Here is an 18,868-nt window from a genome sequence, read left to right on the forward strand (position 1 = left end):
TTGGCGCACCCCTTGTACTAGTAACATCACACTTCCTGTTCCTTGCTTTCCTTTTCTTTTCATCTTCATCCTTGTTTTCCTTAACTTCTCCCTTCCCCTTTAGCCTCCCTCATGTCATCAGTCGCATGGGGAAGTCTGACACAGTGGACATTAGCCTCTTTTGTCTGGTTGCAATGGATTTCTACCGACACCAGATCGATGAGGAGTTGGACCGCAGGGCCTTCCAGTCTGTCTTTGAGATGGTGGCTTCACCTGGCAGTCCGTATTACCAACTACTGTGCTGTTTGCAGAGCATTCACCAAGACACGACACTATAATACTGACCATATGAAACAGAACAATAATGTATAACAATACATGTGTATGAATAACAATAATGTATCTTCAATGGACATTAGGCATAAAAAATGGTAATATAATATCAGAGCAGAAGACATCACACTTATAAGAGCGTTACACACCAGGATGCATGGCAACAATGTATGGGATTGGATTGATTGCTATGATACTGTCCGTTATAACCAGTGGACATTCATACAAATAGTTCCTTGTTATTAGAGACAGTGGAACCAATCCAAGCAAGACTGCACATCCACTGTAGTATGTGGCCACAATGCACCAGAACATCAGTAATCTGTAATTAAAAAAAGAATAGTAGTACCACCATCACAATATTTGCCTGGTGTCAAGGTATGTCACTTAACATCTCAAAAGTCTATATGGATGCAGGCTTGTCTTCTCCATATTTTGTATGCATAAATGCTCTTTATCTGGTTTCAGAGAATGCAACTGTGGCATAACTGTGAGGCTGATCACAAACGTTTTTTTTTTGGTAATGCAGTCAAAACTGACGATGCGTCTCCATCATTAGAAACGTAATATTCGAAGAGAATTTTCAGCTATAAACAAACTGACCGAAGAACATATTGTATTGAATGTTCTTGCAAACATTGTTAAAATATCTCCTGCACTTTCAGAATTCAACCGATCCAAGATTAGATCTTTTAGTCCTCCCGAGATGCGTATCGTCCAACATGGCTAAAATCAGTACATGCGGGTATTTTCTACGATGCCTGCTCCCTCAGAAATGAAAGACACACTCTTTCATACACCCACTACTCCCTCAGTTTAAAATCATTCCTTTTGCATGGGCAATGCATTGCTTTGCTCTGTGTTTGCTGGCACTTGAAGCGAAAATGAATTGTAAATCGAATTTGTATATCCCCTCTAATGTGGAAGACGTTGCATAAGACTATTGGTATGATAAGATTTTTTGTGTATTTAAATGTAAAATGTGTTTGACTTACTGAGTAAGAGGGGTGAATTGCCTGAAACAAAGTTTATTTTTCTTCTAAAAATTTAGTTTGTCTATCTTTGTTGTTTTTAAGATGGAGAAAAAAAAAAAAACAGATCACAAATGTGAATCACTGAGGTCCTTTTGTATGGACAGGGCTTGAAATAGCCATAGCAGTTACTGTAGAGAGGTTTTTAGATGAGGGTTTCTGCATATGAAAATTACAGCTCAAATCTACGTACTGTGTCCCTTGCAACACATCTGCAGTTATTTGTTAAATTTCTTTTGAAAGCTCAGGACGTAAGATATGATTATTGATCTAGCGTAATGACTGGAAGTATGTATTTTAATCTATAGAGTGTTTACATTAATGTACAATTTGTGTAATAGAAATAATATTTGTGATTAAACGAATAAACTGTGGTGCATGACAACACCCATCGGTGGACATGAGATGGTGTCAAGTGAAAGGTCATTGTAAACCGAATATGCGCTATAACCATGTCTTCACTGTAAATATAAGCCTAGTTGACCAGCTGAACATGTCTTGTATATTAACTTAAAGCATGCTTTAGTTTGCTTTCAATATTGACTCAATATTTTGTCACAACAAAAAGGGGGGACTTTTGATTGTTAGTCGATTCAGTGTACATGGACATTGCATAATCATATCTACCAAAGACAGAAGAATTTGGCAAATTCACACAACTTATGGCATGTTTGCTACCATGGAGACGGCCAGACAGACAGTCGTGTCCATTAGATATGTTTATTCTGATTCAATAAGATGTTTGCTTTGACTTAGTGAAGCCGAATATGTAAATAGCTTTTTATACTTGATATTTCACTCCTCTGTGGAAAGCCTTTACTTCTCTAAAAGGTATTGGCACATTCATTTTACACCAACATTGCCCCATGACTACATAATTTCTTGCAGTTTTATAGATTGTAGAACCATTCAAAATGATGGATTTCCATAAAACAAATTGGTTTTTGATAGTAGCTTTGAAGATCTTTCAATTTCAATCTTGTTGGGCTGCTTTAGTGATTAAATAAGACATTAGTGTTTTGGGGTCACGGACAGCTTGAATAATGTGTAATGCCTTTTACAAAGACCACCAATGTGACAATACTGCAGAATCATAATGTTAATGTCAGCACCACTGACAATTTCATAAATATCAGAGAGTAAATACCTTCTATTCTCTTTAGTGTGTGTGCTTAGGAAGCTTCACTTGAGAAAGAGGTTAATAATCCTGATTGGTTTAAATGCATCTTTGGTGGGAATGATTTTTAAGTTATTTTCTTCCCTTGCATTATATTGGCAATTTCTAGCACATTCTGATTTTTTTTAACCTTTTTATTTCAATTTCCCCTTTTTAGTGATCCAAGTCAGATCTCAGTTCAGCATTTACTTAAGCTTTTTATGTTTTATTTGAGATTTTCATAAAGTTAAAACTTAGCTGGAGTTGAGTGGATAGCAGCAATATGTCCCATAAGTATCAAAGTAATGCCATGATGGTCTTGCACCAGAGCCTACTTTAAAAAGAAGAAAATAAACTTATACCCTTTTTGGTAGATATTTAACTCACTTCTGCAAACTATGGCTGGTAAAAATGACAAAACTTGATGTATTTATTTTATGGACTGGTTTAACATCAACCATGAAAACACTACATAGAAATGAATAAAATATGTAAAGTGGTCCATTTGGTTTATTGTAATTTTTTTTGACACATATTGCAGGGCTTGTAAAGTGACTAGCAAAATCCAGCCGGTTGTTTTTTACTTTTGTATTTCACACTGAATGGGAGTTTTCATAGCAAGCTTCGAAAGCATTAGATCCCACCACCCTCCCATCAGTATGATCTCTAAAGCCTCACCTCCTCCAAAACACATGAACACACTCAGCCAGAACAGCACCTCGTGTCTCAAAGCACACATCATTACGATAAAAATGAACGTAAACTTGCAGAGCTCTGACTTGTACCACATGACTGCTGCAGATTCATTTTAGCGTTAAACGGCTCTGAGCATAACGTCACGGGTTGCCATCTTGTATTTACGGTTAAAGACATGGCTTGAACGCAGCATAAGCTCGTTGTTGTGTTTCAGGAGGAACTGTATAAGGTGGCTGCTGTTTGTTTGCGGTGCTCTGTGACTGTCTGTCTACAGCTCTGCATATCCCCATGGAACGCGCAGATGACGTGTGATGTCTGCGCGAGCAGGTGTGCGGAATTATGCAAATAAATAAGTTGACAGGCAGGTACAACATCCTATGATTGCATTCGGGCTGATTGCAATGATTGGACAAAAATGTTTTTGGCCTGAGACTTCCACAGACTATATAAATGTTTTAAATATTTAGACCACTTCTATTATTGATTGCTATCAGGATGTGAAGTTTCAACCCGTATAACAAAAAAAGTGTTTATGAAAAACATTGCCTACACTACCTTTAAGGGGGAGGTGCAGAAACATCGTCTTTGTTTTTCGTTTTTATTTTTATAAAGTGACAGTTGGCTATTTGGCGCTTAGGTTAGTTTTCAAAATATAGTGCTAAGATTTGATAATTACTTAATGTGTTCCTCAATCTGGTCTTTAAATGAAAGTAGTTGAAGAGGCTTGAAATATTGTGAATATTGTGATTTTTTCCATTATAATACATTTTAGTTCTTTCTTTTTCTGTTTATAAAAAAATATATTTTTTATAGCTTTACTTCAAGAACAAGGCTTTGCACATTTTCTACTCCAAGGTGAGATGTTTTATGATGAGCTCGATAGTGGATTTTAGAAGTTTACACTGTTAATCCTCTGAAAAGTGCAGGTTATTAACTTTGAGCAGAACGAATGGGGGAATCCCAAGCCTGTGTGTGTGTGTGTGTCAGTAATGTAACTATGAACTAATTTTAAGAGTTATCAATGTGATATTTGATGATATGATTGTAAAGCGCTTTGGGTGTACAGTAGTTATGAAAGCTATAAATGCCTCATTCTATTCTATGTAATCTTTGAAAAAGTTACATTTAACATAATTTATGCTTATGTTGGGTCAACAGCATTCACTGTATATCCGCTAATAAAACTACTGTTGAGTAATTACTAGTAATGAATTATCAAGAGAGAGATTGTTTTATGTGGAAAGGGCTTCCAAAAAATCTCAATATTCACTTTCTATAGACCAAAAAACAACTTCAAGAATTAAAAAACAATTTTTAAAATTACCTTAAATTGTTGTTCTAGCTTGAACTTGGGAAGATATTTTTACTTTATGACATTCAAATATCTCTTTTAACACAGCATGTATATAAAACTTCATGATAAACTTAATTATACATCTAAATTCATTGTCATGTAAAGGAAAAGCCCTATACCGGTGTTGTCCTTAAAGAAGAAAAGAAAAAAACTCGAGATGTAGATTCCTCCTCCTCCTGCTTCTGCTGTCCACACACCAGCTGCCCTCTCCTTTTGTTTACTCCTTATACAGCACTAAGGTTACCATGTCATTAAACTTCACATCAGGTTGGGACACATCCGTCACAAGTAAGAACACTAAATTACTGAATATATAACTATGATTTATAACGCATTATTATTCTATGTACTGTAATTGTAGGAAGTTATGTATTCCTCACAGGAAAGTTTTTGGGAAGTGGCGGCTAATGTTAGCAATGTAGCCATTGGAAATTCTTGAGCTTTCTGCGGATATTAAAACTTCCAGAACTTTTTAGGTAAATAATACTATTATTTAACTGTATGCGTATCTATATGAGGTTGTCGTTTTATATCTTTTTACAAGTTGTTGTGTCTCAATAGATGTTAACGTTACTCTTGTCAGTATCTGGCTACTGATGCCGATAATTCAATACCGTTAGATGTTAGCTACTCACTGCCCAGCTGTTCCTCGCGAAAACCAATACCGAGGCTGCTCGCCTCTCTACCGCTATTAAATATTAAATTAATCGGGAACTTAATAAGTATTAAGATGTGTACGGTGATTCACTTTTTGTCGTTTTTCGCTCGAGTTGTTTTGGACACCTGTAGCATAACTTTTGTGGTCAGTTAGGGAGAGTGAGTCTCTGTGTCGAACAGGGTTTGGGTCGTTATGGAGATGATTGACAGCCGTGGAAACCAATGAGCGATGACAAATATCTAGAGACAGGTCCATTGTCATGGATACATACGTTGACGCGTGAGCATTCCAACCAGATTCCAACAATGGGGAAAAGAAGGCGGGACCGTTAGCAAGAGTGTAGTCTACTTAGGAAAGTCTTGCGAAGTTGCGAACAACAAAATATCGAAGATAAACACTATTACATTTGTGAGTTTGTGTATCCTATCCTGTATCCTATCAGTTTCTAAGCGTGTTGTTCCTGGTGCATGTTTATTATTATAAAATGCGAACTATTTAAAAAATATTAAATTTAAAGGATATGATATTCGATATTCACGTTTAGAACATATTGTTAGTTCTATATTGTTAGATTTTACATATATTATATTCAGTTATGTAGGTCAGTGCATAATAAGGTTGAAAATTATCTTTTGAAAACACATTCCATAGAAATCTTTGTAGTTATGTTGGTTTCATATATTTATTTGTATAGTTAGGCTACACACCACCTCCTAGACATTTAATGATCTACTTAAAGCCACACTAAAAATATGAAAAAAATATTTTAATTAAACAATTGAAAACATCTTGATCATGGAAGATGTGAAATCATATAGGGATGAATTCAGGTTGACCGGGACACTTTTTTAAAATAATCTCAATGGCAAAAATTGCCCCAACCTGAATTCACCCCTACTCTATATATAAATAACTTTTTTTTTTTTGTATGTACACTACCGTTCAATAGTTTGGGGTCGGTACGATTTTAAATACTTTTAAAATAATTCTCTTCTGCTAACCATGGCTGCGCTTATTTGATTAAAAATACAACAAAAATCAGTTATAGTATTAAATATTATTCCAGTGTAAATCAGCTGTTTTCTGTGTGAATATATAGTAAAGTGTAATTTATTCCTGTGATCAAAGCTGAATTTTCAGCATCACCAGTGTCAGTGTCTTCAGTGTCAAATGATCCTTCACAAATCAGTATAATATGAGGATTTGATGCTCAAGAAACATTTATTATTATTATCAATGTTGAAACAGTTGTTGGTCTGTCAGTTGTACAGTTTTTTTTTTTTTTTAGGATTCTTTGATGAATAGGAAGTTCAAAAGACTTTTGTAACATTATAAATGTCTTTACTGTCACTTTCGATCAAATTAATTATTCCTTGATAAATAAAAGTATTGATTTCTTTCCTCCAAAAAATAAAAATAAAATTCTCACTGACCCCAAACTTGTGAACGGTAGTGTATGTATTTTTTAATAGATCCAGACAAAATAGTCTTGTCATTGACCCAGACAGTGAGGGGATGGGTAAAAAATGTATATCTGTATGAAAGCCTATTCTAGACTGACACTATAATCATGACTAAGAATTACAAAAATGTGTTCTCAACGTTTTAATGAATCTCTTAATCTTAATATTTAAATCAACTTCAAATGCATTTTTTTACATTGAACAACTGAAATCACCTGTTCAAATTTTCCATATAAATTTCTCTTAATATGATGATTAATTTGCGAATTAATTAACTTTCCCCTCTCTCATTTGTAAAGGTAAGCATGCACCACGTTAGTGCCTTAGACTGGGGCTCTGGAGTTCTGATATCTGGATGATATCATGAATCTCTCTGCATTTGTGAAGCCCTTGTCAGAAGAGGTTGAAACAGGGACTAAAAGAAGAATGTTCAGACAATCAGAGCAAGGCAGGAGGCGTGTGAATGCCCAGTCGTCTGCACGCATAAGAGGGGTGGAGGTTGCAAGGGGAAGAACAGGCTATGGCTTCACACTATCTGGTCAGTCTCCATGTTTGCTGAATTGCATCCTGAAGGGTAGTCCGGCTGACTATGTGGGCCTTCGCTCTGGAGATCAGATCCTGAGTGTGAACGACATCAATGTGTCCAAAGCATCTCACGAGGATGTTGTTAAGCTGATTGGTCGCTGCACAGGTGTCCTACACTTGGTCGTTGCCGAAGGCAGTCATAACAACCCACACCTAGATTCATGTTCAAGCGATGAAGAATTGGGGTTCCATGACCACAAGAGCCACTGGTTAAGGCCAAAGATAGACTCAAAGACACTAGGCATAAACCGTGCAGAACGCGTTGTAGCGGAAATGCAGTCTGGTGGAATCTTTAACATGATCTTTGAAAATTCTAGCCATTCATCCAGCAGCTCAGAGAAAGCAGTAGCTTGTGCCTCTACTTCCAAAACAAGGGCTCTCTCAGAGCCAGACTTTCCTTACTGTAACACTGCCACCCGACAGAGTGATCCCAGCTTGCTCACTGAAGAGGAGATGGCCAAAGTGCTCAATGATGACTCTGTGTTCATTGATATGTTTGAACAGCAAGATGAATTTCCCCTCTTGCAAACTGCAGACTCTGCGGGAATACTCAACGTTGGGATGATTGTAGGTTACCTGGGATCCATTGAATTAGCTTCTACAAGTGCTAATCTGGAAAGTGACAGCCTTCAGGCAATTCGTGGCTGTATGCGACGTCTACGTGCGGAACAAAAAGTGCACTCATTGGTCCTGCTCAAAGTCATGCATGATTGTGTACAGCTATGCAACGACCGAGGCGCTGTTCTAGCCACTTACCCTGCAGAGAAGTTAGCTTTCAGTGCAGTGTGTCCAGACGACCGCCGCTTCTTTGGCCTTGTCACCATGCAGGCCACAAACGACCACGGCATACATAGACACGGTGAGGAGGAGCAAGGGTTGCGTACGTCTTGTCACGTCTTTATTGTAGACCCGGAACTCTGTCATCATAAGATCCACCAAGGTGTTGCTCGACGCTTTGGCTTCGACTGCACTCCAGACCCAGATACCAGTGGTTGCTTGGAATTCCCACCGACTTCCCAGCCCCTTCTACAGTTTGTGTCCGTGCTCTACCGCGATATGGGAGAATCTATCGAGGGTATGCGAGCTCGAGCATTCCTCGATGGAGACCTAGATGCTCAGCAGAACAACAGCACAAGCAGCAACAGTGACAGTGGCATTGGCAACTTCTTGCCGGAGGAGAAAAGCAACCGAGTCCTCTTGGTTGACTTGGGTGCAAACCCTGCTCGGCATGTTCCCACGGGACTATGGGAAAACCCTCCAGGATCTCGTAGCCAAAGTGTCCTAGGAGGTCTTCCACCACCACCGCCACCACCAATCTCGCATCGTAATGCCTACCGCCCTGACCAGTTCGTAGATCACCCTCAGCCTCATCCCCATTCCCACGCGGACCCACCTCTGCTTTCTGGCAGGCATCTGAACTCCTCCTCACGGCTGGATGTGTCAGGCCTTCCTACGCGCTCCCACTATTCCGCCCATGGCAAGAAGGTGACGGGGGCATCAGGCCAACGTTGGCTGCCAGTTCACGTCCTGAGAGATTGGCGTCAAGGACACAGCAGTGATCAGGAGTCTTATGCAGAGTCTACAGACGGATGGTCCAGTGCGAACTGTAGCACCCTGCCACCACCCATGAGTAAGATTCCAGCCGACCGGTACCGTGCTGCAGGCGAGATCGCCTCACAGCCTCACCGGCTCCATACACAGAAGGACGAGTGGGCTAAGAAGCTGTTTGGGGAGAAGAACCTACGGGAGAAACTGAACGATGGCAAAAGGACGAAAGATTCAGAGAAAAAGGTAAGATAATTTTTTTAAACATCAAATGTCTTCAATGTAAGTTTGCGTTTCACATCTGTGAAATACTTGTTTGGGGTCACAATCAGTAAGGCTACTCAATTCCAAAGGAATTGACCGCAAATTGAAGTGCATTCAAAATTACAACTGTAATTGATAGTAAGGATTAAGATGAATTATTAAGTAATGGTTTTAAATTTGATACCAGTGCAGTACATTGGTTAATGAGCCAGGGAATGTGTTATTCAAACCACTGTTGTTTGTGAAAAGAAAAAAAACATAAACTTATGTGCCTGGAATGGATAGCACTTTTCCCCTCGTTCTTATTATCAGGCACGGCATGATTCTTTACTTTGCTGTTTTTCAATTGTGCTAGGAATTTTATCCTTTCCAACACACACACAAAAATGAATCACAACATTTAACTCCAACTGATATTCTCAATTATGTTATGTTTAAAATGTGTGGTCGCTTTTATAGTTTTGCATTGTCTCTCGGTAAAACTGCACAAACACTTTACTGTCAAAAAGAATTCTGTCAGATAGGTGACATGCATAGCCAGGCTGAAAATACCTCATTCCCATTTGCTGCTTCAGCTGTGGCTCCTTGCTTGGAGGGAACATGTTAAAACTGACCCTGAGATGAGAAGATTGAGATACAAAGCTGGGTACGTATCATTCTCCCAATGGAAAATTTTCAGTTCAAATGGCTGTGAGCTCCCTCTGCTCTGACTGCCACGACTGCCACTGATGGGCCTCTAGTAGCTGACCACTCTAATAGCAGATCACTCATATTGAAGTCTTGAATCTGGGTGCTAGATGTCAAACCACTGAAACTGATCTGAATGAGAAATAGTTTACCCGAATAGAAAAATTCTGTCATCATTAATTCATGTTGTTCCAAAAAGTTTAGTAGAATGTTGATGTACTGATGTACGGACCAAGGGGCAGTTAAGCTCCAGTAAATTGACATAAAAAGTATTTCTTATGACTCGTGCAAAACTGTGTTCTACAGATGAAAATGTCCACAGGTCCAAAGCAACAAAACAGACTGCATTGATTGGATTTCACTGAATAGCACTGTTATATGCATCATCATCGGTGCTTTGACAAGCTTCAGGGTCTACTAAATACAGAATAGGCATCAATTTGTTCATTGCTTTAAGGAATCGTTTTTCAGTTCATTCTCTGCTTGTTTCATTCAAGCTCCACTTAATGTGTGTATCGACATAATGTGGATATCAGCATTTTAGGTTTTTGATGCTGTAGCATTTCATTTTAAGTTTTCTCTAAGTTTTTCACAAATTTGAATCACCTCTTTGCCTACACTAATTCATTTTAAATAGTGTGACAGATGAATATTTAAAATTTTAAATATTTCATGTAGTCTCTAATGAGGTAATAAAACTGCATGCATAACATGGAATCATAACATTTGCTTATTTAAAATGTGTAGTTGCTAAGGTGCCTTTTCTGTTAATTACGTACATAATTGTTGTTACGACATTTGCCTTAACCTTAAAACACAACGCATTGAAATACGTAATTAAAAATACTGGGAAAAATCAATAGTGAAAATTCCTTCATATTAACAACAGTACATTGGGCCTTGTTTTTACAGACTTTACTTAGAGTGTAGGGATCTATTCACAGTGGTTCCTTTCAATATTTTAGTTTAAACTTTCTTGTCTGTTTTGTGACATTATGAAAGAGATATACAAAACGTAACACTTGCTTGGCATCCACACGAGGTCATGAGTGGATCTCCTAGTTGCCAACAGGTGGCACTGTTCCTCTGTCTGCCAATCACAGGTCCAATGTTGTTGCAGAACAATATGATGATTCTTCTCCTTTATCTATTTTGACTTCTAAATGCATATTTATTTTCAAATTCAGTGGTTTAAAGGTGGTATACTGATCTATAGGTTATAAAACAAAATAGCGAAGTATCGTGTTGTATAAGTTGGCTGTTATTCTATTTGAATGTTTTTTTTTTTGTTTTTTTTTTTTTTAAAGTAGAAATATTTTCTTTTATTGCACAAACATTGTTTGGTTTCATATTATTATAAAATAGATTTGTTAAAACTTCAAGGTAATGAAAAAATGGTTGAGACGCCTTCTTGTCTATGGTTAACGTAGTGAATACAACTTCATACATCCATTAAAAATCACTTTGACACCATTTGGCTAAAAGTCATTACAAAAATGGGCCCACTGTATGTACCATAAGAATTGTTCACTATTTCATGTTCATAGTATTTGTAAACTACCCACCTTCAATGAGTACTGAGCATGTGCACAACAATTGTGAGTGTGGTGAATTCCACTTAAGTCATGTCAAGACTTGAGGAGAGCGGTACAGAAAAGTTGTCAAAGAACACACTTTCTTCTGAATCATGACCAAAAATAGACTCTAAAGGCCAGTTACCAAGCACGATAACCATAACTATAAGATATAGTTCTATATGTAAAATAAAAGCAGAGTCCACACCTCAAATATAACGATAACGGCACGAAGAAACAATATCGTTGGAATGGCCATAATAATCATAACATGCTGTATATCGTCCGCTAATAGTTACCGTTATAGTTATCTTTCTTGGTGTGACCGGGCCTTAATACTTAAACGTCCTTGTGGAGTGTTGTTTTATCATAAAAGATTGAGCTGGTTATGGTTTTGATTATATGAATACTCTTTTGCGGTGTCTGGATTATAATCTTACTGTGAAAGCTTTGCTTCACAGTCCTACAGAGCGAGATAGTTTTGCCATGGTTATGAAACCGATTAACAGATAGATGATGTTTTTAGTAACATTTCTTGGTATGGTTTGTCATCCCCTCCTCATGGATGAAGTAAACAGGAAAGATAGCTCCTCAGAGCTCCTCAAAGATAGCTCCTCCCTGATAAGTCTATGCAGCTCACTGTACGTCTCTGCTCCCCACAGGAATCCATGATGTTATCTCAACCCTGAGACTGACACAACTGCACCTTAAGAGGGGAGAGAGATTGAGAAAGAAAGAAAGTACAAATAGTACAGTTATAGAATATATAAATCAATACATTTTGATATGAACTGAACTCAAAAAAGAGGGCAGAATGTGGTACTTTGAGACTTTTCAGCTTGTATACCATTCACTCTTTGGCAACCTAAAAAAGAGCTTTAGGCTGTGCCGATGTAAGCATAGTCATATGAGCCTCATGCTTTTTTCTCTTTATTACACTCTAAAAAATGCTGGGTTGTTTTAACCCATGTTTGGGTCAAATGTGGACAAACCCAACCGTTGGGTTGAAAATGTAATTAAAAAATTGAAACAACGGTTGGGTTCGTCCATATTTGACCCAAACATGGGTTGAAACAACCCAGCATTTTTTAGAGTGTAGTCTTTGAAGTATATAAATATAAAACTAAAAAAAATTGTTTTCCTCCTAGGATTCAACTCCCAAGTACTACGTACACACACACAAAAAAGAGCAGCTCCTGTTAACATCTGGAACATTTAATGTTTTGTCCTAAACCCATGTTGACAGCTTTATGCTTATGCTTCTCAGCAACCGCCTGAACGATTCATCCAAGGAACGTAGTTTAGTCCACAATATTTCCTTTAGATTAGTTGCTGCTCAATGGCCATGGAAACCGCTGGGGTGATGAAGAGTCGGCCACTTGTGTCTGGCTCCCCTATTCCTCCGTTACATGACTGATGGTGTTTTTAATGAAACCCAATATGGGTGTCTATGCAGGCACCCAGAAAGGATGCGGAATGTAAGAACATTTGCTGGACTGCAAGAGCAGTCTTTTTGTTTCCTTTGAATTTTTGATCAATTCTTTAGTTTTTCCTCTACTTAAAAGTCGGCATGAAACGGAAGTTGCAATAGTTGCAATAGTCTTTTCTTCCACATTGTGACGTGTATTTGAGTGAAACGGCTTCTCGACCTAAAAATGTACGGCAGGATTTTTTATTTCATTGATGGTTGTGGCTTGTTATTGCTGTGATGTCATGTGAGTGACAGGTTGTCCCGCCCTCTCACCAGTAAACTCATCATCAGATAAAGGTTGCTGCAAGAGGAAAGGGAAGTTATTTTGATTAAAAATCACGAGGGCACATTAATTTAAAAAATGATGTACACAGATAAATCATTTATAAAACGTACAGCAATTTTCCATTAATACGAAAGAACAAGAATGGCCAATTTTGTCATATAGTGACTTAAGTTCATAATTACATGCTTCACATTAACTGTCATATCCTTTATTAAAGGCCCTGTGTTTCATATGTTTCGATTGCACTGATCATTTGTCCTCTCCTGATTCTCTAAGGTTTCCTGTTATGGTTAGTGCGTTATGTGAGCGTGTGTGTATGTGTGTGATCACGGTGTCTTTGCATGCTTGTGATCGAGAGAGATATTATGTAAATGCCTCTTGTTGTTAGCCTTAAAGGGATGGTTCACCAACAATTTAAACTCTGCCATTGTGTACTCACAGTTATTCCATACCTGTATGACATTCTTTTTTCTGGGGAACATAAAAGAAAATATTTTGAGGAGAACGTAACATTTCCCAAATTGGAAGTCAATGATCACCAAAACTGTTTGATTAACACCATTCTTCAAAATATCTTCAGAAGAAAGAAAGTCAAACATGTTTGGAACAACATGGGTGAACAGTTTTGGGGGAACTATCCCTTTAAATGTGGAAACATATATGCATATCTAGCTAAAGTATGTACTTCACTGACCCTCATGCGCATGTAGTCACTTGTGTTGGCATATTTGTGTGTGTGTGCATATGTTTGTTTGCACTTAATGTGTCATAATGATGATCTTGAACACAGAGTTCTCAGTGTTTCTAGGCAACACAGCAGACCATTTGATTATGCTGCTCTTGTCATCTGCACAATCAGTATCTAAACTTTAGCCTATGAAAATGATTCCTCTCGTTCTGACCGCCTGACAAATAGTTTGCCCATCTTTGTACATTCGTCCTTCTGTTTCTCTGTCTGGTGTTGCTGTTGGGCTTTCTCTGAACACAAAACATGACATTGTGACTCGTCATTAAGTATTTACAGAAATGATTATGGTTAATGCTGATGTGTGTATTTTTTATGTTTTAAAATACTTTCTTTTATACCAGTTAAATGCGTTGATAATGTGTAAATACTGTTCCTATGAGGCTTTGGACCTTGTAATTACATAATAAAATGGGCAAAACTCAAGTACTTAAAGGGATAGTTCACCCAAAAAAAAATTTACTCACCCTCATGTTGTTCCATACCTGTTTGACTTTTGTTATGTCTCAGTATTTTTCACAGAAGAAAGTAAGTCATACAGGTTTGGAATGACATGAGGGATAGTAAATTAAAATAGAATTGTACATTTTAAGATGGAGGATGCTTTTAAGGTGTAATCACATTTTCCGTTGTTTGGCTCATTTTCTTTGGGAAAATTCTGTAATTTTAGTATAAAACATTTTGCACAAGGGCAAAAGATTTCACCTTGAAGATTAAGTGTTCAAGTTGGTCACACAAAATCGCTGCATTGACCAAAATATAACTGCTTCAAATGTCACTATATTATTGACAAATAGACAAATGACCCTTTTGCCCATTAATTCTCACTGAAATTGACATTTTGATTGCACTTTTATATTAAAAAAACAACAACAACAACAACAACAAAGAAAACCATAACAACCATCCACAGCACCTTAGTGGCAGTTTTACACATGTGAGAATTACTCAAATTTTCTCTAAAAAGTTATAGAAATCCTAATATTTTATAGCAATACTGTGTGGTGATGCTAGTGGCACAAACATCACATTTAAATTAAAGGTTTCACTTTATTTGGATGGTCCCTTTAACACATTCAGTTGACTATAAGTAACGTTGCACCAACATTTCTACTAACTCTCACTAGAGTGTTAGTAGAGTATTAGTAGACTGGTAGGGTTAGGGATAGAATAAGTTGACATGTAGTTGCAAAGTTACTTATAGTCAGTAGAATGTTTGTTGGAGGAGCATCATAATAAAGAGTTGGCAGATATTAAGCAGACAGTCTACTAATACTTTAATGAGAGTTAGTTGACATGTAGTTGCAAAGTTACTTATAGTCAACACACAGGATGTTCAAAAGGGACCATCAAAATAAAGTGTTACCAAATTAAAAACCTCAGTGGGAAATCCATATAAAAATCACTTTGGTGACAAGAAATATTAGTATGGTAACCTTCACACGGTTGAGTTTTTGCATGCACACAAAAGCACATACTCATTTCCCTAAGGGAGTGAGCAAGCTCTGTGTCTGTTCATGTGACCCTGCGCTATCACCATAATGAAATCAAACAGTGCGAGCGTATTTCTGTCATGACAACTCTCAGAGTGTTTGGCATGTAATGGATATGACAATGTTGATATGTTATATATATAGGCTAATCCTTCAGGAATCATGCTAATATGCTGATTTGGTGCTCAAGAAACATTTATTATCATTGACTGTTGTGCTGCTTAATCATTTTGTGGAAACCCTGATACATTTGCCCCAGGATTCTTTGATGAATAGGAAGTTTAAAAGAACAGCATTTTTTTTTTAAATTTAAATACATTTTTGTAATAATGTAACAGACTTGCTGTCACTTTTGATCAATTTAATGCATCCTTGCTAAATAAAAGTATAAATTTTTAAAAAAAAATCTTGCTGACCCCAAACTAAATATTCTCTCTCTTGTATCCGGTGGAAATTCAGTTGCGTTTTAATTATAATATCATGATGTAACAGTAAATCTTGACGTATGCATCGTAATATGTTTTTTATAATGAGGACAACTGCATTGTAGAAATTTTGTAGGGCTGGGTAAAAAATATCGATTTCTCGATATTAATCGATTCTCATTTTTACGAACCGATATCGATTCTTAAATCTCAAGAATCGATTAGTCATCCTGTTTTCATTTGATGAATGAATACAACATTGTAGCGCGCATCCCATCCAATAAATCGCAATAATCTTTGTGCTTTGTTACTATTGATACTAAATAAAGTCTCAAATTTCAAATTACGTCCATTTTCTTACGAAATTCAAAAACATAAATACCGTTTTGGCGCTGTGGCGTGATCGCTCTGGCAGTGGCTCTGCTCAGCTCAAGAGAAGCAGCAGCGCGGAGCGCACATGATCTCCTCTTCTGCCTTAATACCAGTTACAGCGCGAAATAAACATGAATGAACGTCTGAAAGTGTGTTAAAAGATAGAGTACAACTTATCGAAATCCGTATCATGTCACATGGAATCGCTCAATCAGTGTTTCAACCGTGGAAAGACGTCAGTAAAACAACTTGTAAACAATGTCATGTAACGTCACATTTACCTCAGAAAAACCATATGTGACCATAAACTCGTTAGTCAGCTAGAAAAATTAACTCTAAAGAGGAGCATTTTGCTAAATATATGCACCATATTACATATTCATTATCATTTTTAATGTTCTTCGATATTTAATGCATGTTTGAATAAATCTGGCAAGTTTTTATGACAGCCATGTTTATATTTCATTTAACTTTATTATTATAAAAATAAATAAAAGTGTAATTTAAGTGTTTGTATAGCTACAAATCAGTTAATTATTACCTTCAATATTATAGTAGGCTAATGAAGCCTAGTAGGCTACAACTGACTCCCGTAGTTTACAGCATTAGTTAAGAGATTTGTTTTCCTTGAGAAAATTTGCCATGTATTGTACCTGATATCCAAAATAATCAATATTGAATCGAATCGAATCGGAATTGGAATTGAATCGAATTGCAAGCTTGTGAATCGAAATCGAATCGAATTGTGAAATTTGTGTCAATAGCCAGCCCTAAAATTTTGTCTATGTTACTAATGTCTTTCTCTCTGTCTCTCACAGGGTGGAAGGTTCAAAGGGATGGGCTTTCCTCACCGTTCCTCCGGCAGACGATCTTTTGGACGTTCCAAGCGTCTCAGTATGGCTCGCTCACTCGATGACCTTGAGGTGAGCTTCTCTTTTTCTCTAGACTTTTCTCTCTCCGGCTCTCTCTCATTCTCACTTATAAAACTTCCCAGCATTCCGATCCTATCACCCGGATGGTCGGGAATGATTACATAAGGAATGAGTAACCTACGCAGTACTTCAGAGACAAGAGACATGCATGCAAACTGAAACAAACACACACAATCAACCCTCTGGAGGTTAGAACTGTAGGGGCCTTATTTATGAAACGGCGGTTGTACGCCTATAGAACAGATCTGACACCGCAGCGAGGGTATTCCAGTGTGTTAATGGCTCTGGTCACACTCGCACACGTGAGTTTAATTATAGACCCATCAGTCAAAGAGATAGAGTGCGTCTGCGTGTCATGTGACGCGCACACATGTGTAGTGACGGCAGATTACCATGGCAACGGAGGAGACGGTGAAACGTGAATGGTGTAATTCTCAGATGGAAGCGCTCAGGGGCATGAAAAAACTGACAGCGCGTCACATCTCAGTCTGGCCTGATAGCCAGCATGCCAGTGGTTATTATGGTTCTATATATATATTTTTTATGTGTAATTAGAGGCTTAATTTTGAACATATTGACCTATTTTTGTCTATTTCAGCTTGATTTTGCAGAGACAACTAGCTATTTGTACACCGGTTTGCCTGGAAATTGTAAACACTATTGATCTGCGGTGCTGTGAAAACATTGCTTGTTTTGTTGGAGCATGCTGACCTGCTTGATTTGGGAGGGAACTGTTGTTTTTGCTTGACCAACGGCAGTGGCAAGTTTTAGGTAAATGTTTGAAAAATCATCATTTTTGCAATTACGTTCAGTAATGCTAGTGGTGGAGAAATCGCACACTTCAGCTTTAACTCTTTATCAATCTAATCACTTATTATCAGAAGCAAAGCAATGATTAGTGGTGCTTGCCAAGGGAAGTATCACTATTAACATTTCTCCATTGTCAAGTGGGACAGCCATGAGCATTGTAGACCCTCTGATGAGGGGCTCACTAAAGGACCTTGGTATAGCATAATGATTGAGTAAAATAAGGGGATACATACCCATAAAATCTTTGTTCTGGACCAATGAATTTAACCCCTAAGTATTTAACTTTGGTATAAAACTCATTCCGTAGTTATAGATGTAAATGTTGTTGCGGTGAAGTGGCCGATAATTAAACAGGCAAAACAGACCTTACAAACACTAAAGGATGTGACCAGAGCTATATCAACGCCGAAGTCATGGGTTCAGTTTCCTGGCAATGACACATAATGACACTAGTTATATTTTATTAGTTCATGCATTCCTTGGAAATTGAATCCATGACTTTGTATTGCTAATAGTCCCATCTAAACGCACTGTAAGTAGCTTTGGATAAAACCTCTTCCATATGCATACCATGTAAAGATGTAAAAATCTTAAAACTGTAAGAATAATAATTAAATATTATATAAATAAATCATATAATTATACTTATTATAATTATATAATATAGCAATTCAATTATATACTATATGCTTCCATTCAAAGGTTTGGGGTTTGTAAGTTTTTCTTTTTATATATTTTTGGAAAAAAAAGTCTCTAGCTCAACAAAGGCTGTGGTTTGTAAAATTTTTAAAATATTATTACAGTTTAATGTAATCAATTTCTAAATTGTGATGAGAAATCAGAGTTTTTCAGCATCATTATTCCAGTCTTCAGTGTCAACATGATCCTTCAGAAATCCTGCTCAATAAACATTTATTATTATCAATGTCGAAAACTGTTGTGCTGCTGCTTAATATTTTTGTGGAAATTATGATAGATTTTTTTTTCTGGATTTTTTTAAGCAAAAAGT

General features: G+C 37.2%; 2 protein-coding genes across 7 annotated transcripts in view; both read left to right on the forward strand.

Annotated features, from left to right (window-relative positions):
* The window catches only part of htt (huntingtin), a 53,073-nt gene extending 52,476 nt beyond the window's left edge, over positions 1 to 597 (forward strand). For all 4 annotated transcript variants that reach the window (XM_056241338.1, XM_056241339.1, XM_056241340.1 and 1 more), the window contains one exon: positions 104 to 597. In XM_056241338.1, coding sequence (XP_056097313.1) covers positions 104 to 317 — 214 coding nt within the window. In that variant the 3' untranslated portion in view covers positions 318 to 597. The remainder of the gene's footprint in view (positions 1 to 103) is intronic.
* Positions 598 to 4,728: 4,131 nt separating this feature from the next.
* Positions 4,729 to 18,868, forward strand: part of rgs12b (regulator of G protein signaling 12b) — a 52,157-nt gene continuing 38,017 nt past the window's right edge. The window contains exons 1-4 of one of the 3 annotated variants that reach the window (XM_056241345.1): positions 4,744 to 4,837; positions 4,932 to 5,025; positions 6,970 to 9,046; positions 16,936 to 17,040. In XM_056241345.1, the coding sequence (XP_056097320.1) occupies positions 7,034 to 9,046; positions 16,936 to 17,040 (2,118 nt within the window). In that variant the 5' untranslated portion in view covers positions 4,744 to 4,837; positions 4,932 to 5,025; positions 6,970 to 7,033. Of the gene's footprint in view, positions 4,838 to 4,931; positions 5,026 to 6,969; positions 9,047 to 16,935; positions 17,041 to 18,868 lie in introns of all 3 variants that reach the window. The other 2 variants (XM_056241342.1, XM_056241343.1) reach the window with 2 other exon arrangements.

The sequence above is a fragment of the Rhinichthys klamathensis genome, unplaced genomic scaffold (assembly GCF_029890125.1).
Source record: "Rhinichthys klamathensis goyatoka isolate OS25496 unplaced genomic scaffold, OSU_Roscu_1.1 h1tg000636l_1, whole genome shotgun sequence".
Classification (NCBI taxonomy): Eukaryota; Metazoa; Chordata; class Actinopteri; order Cypriniformes; family Leuciscidae; genus Rhinichthys; species Rhinichthys klamathensis.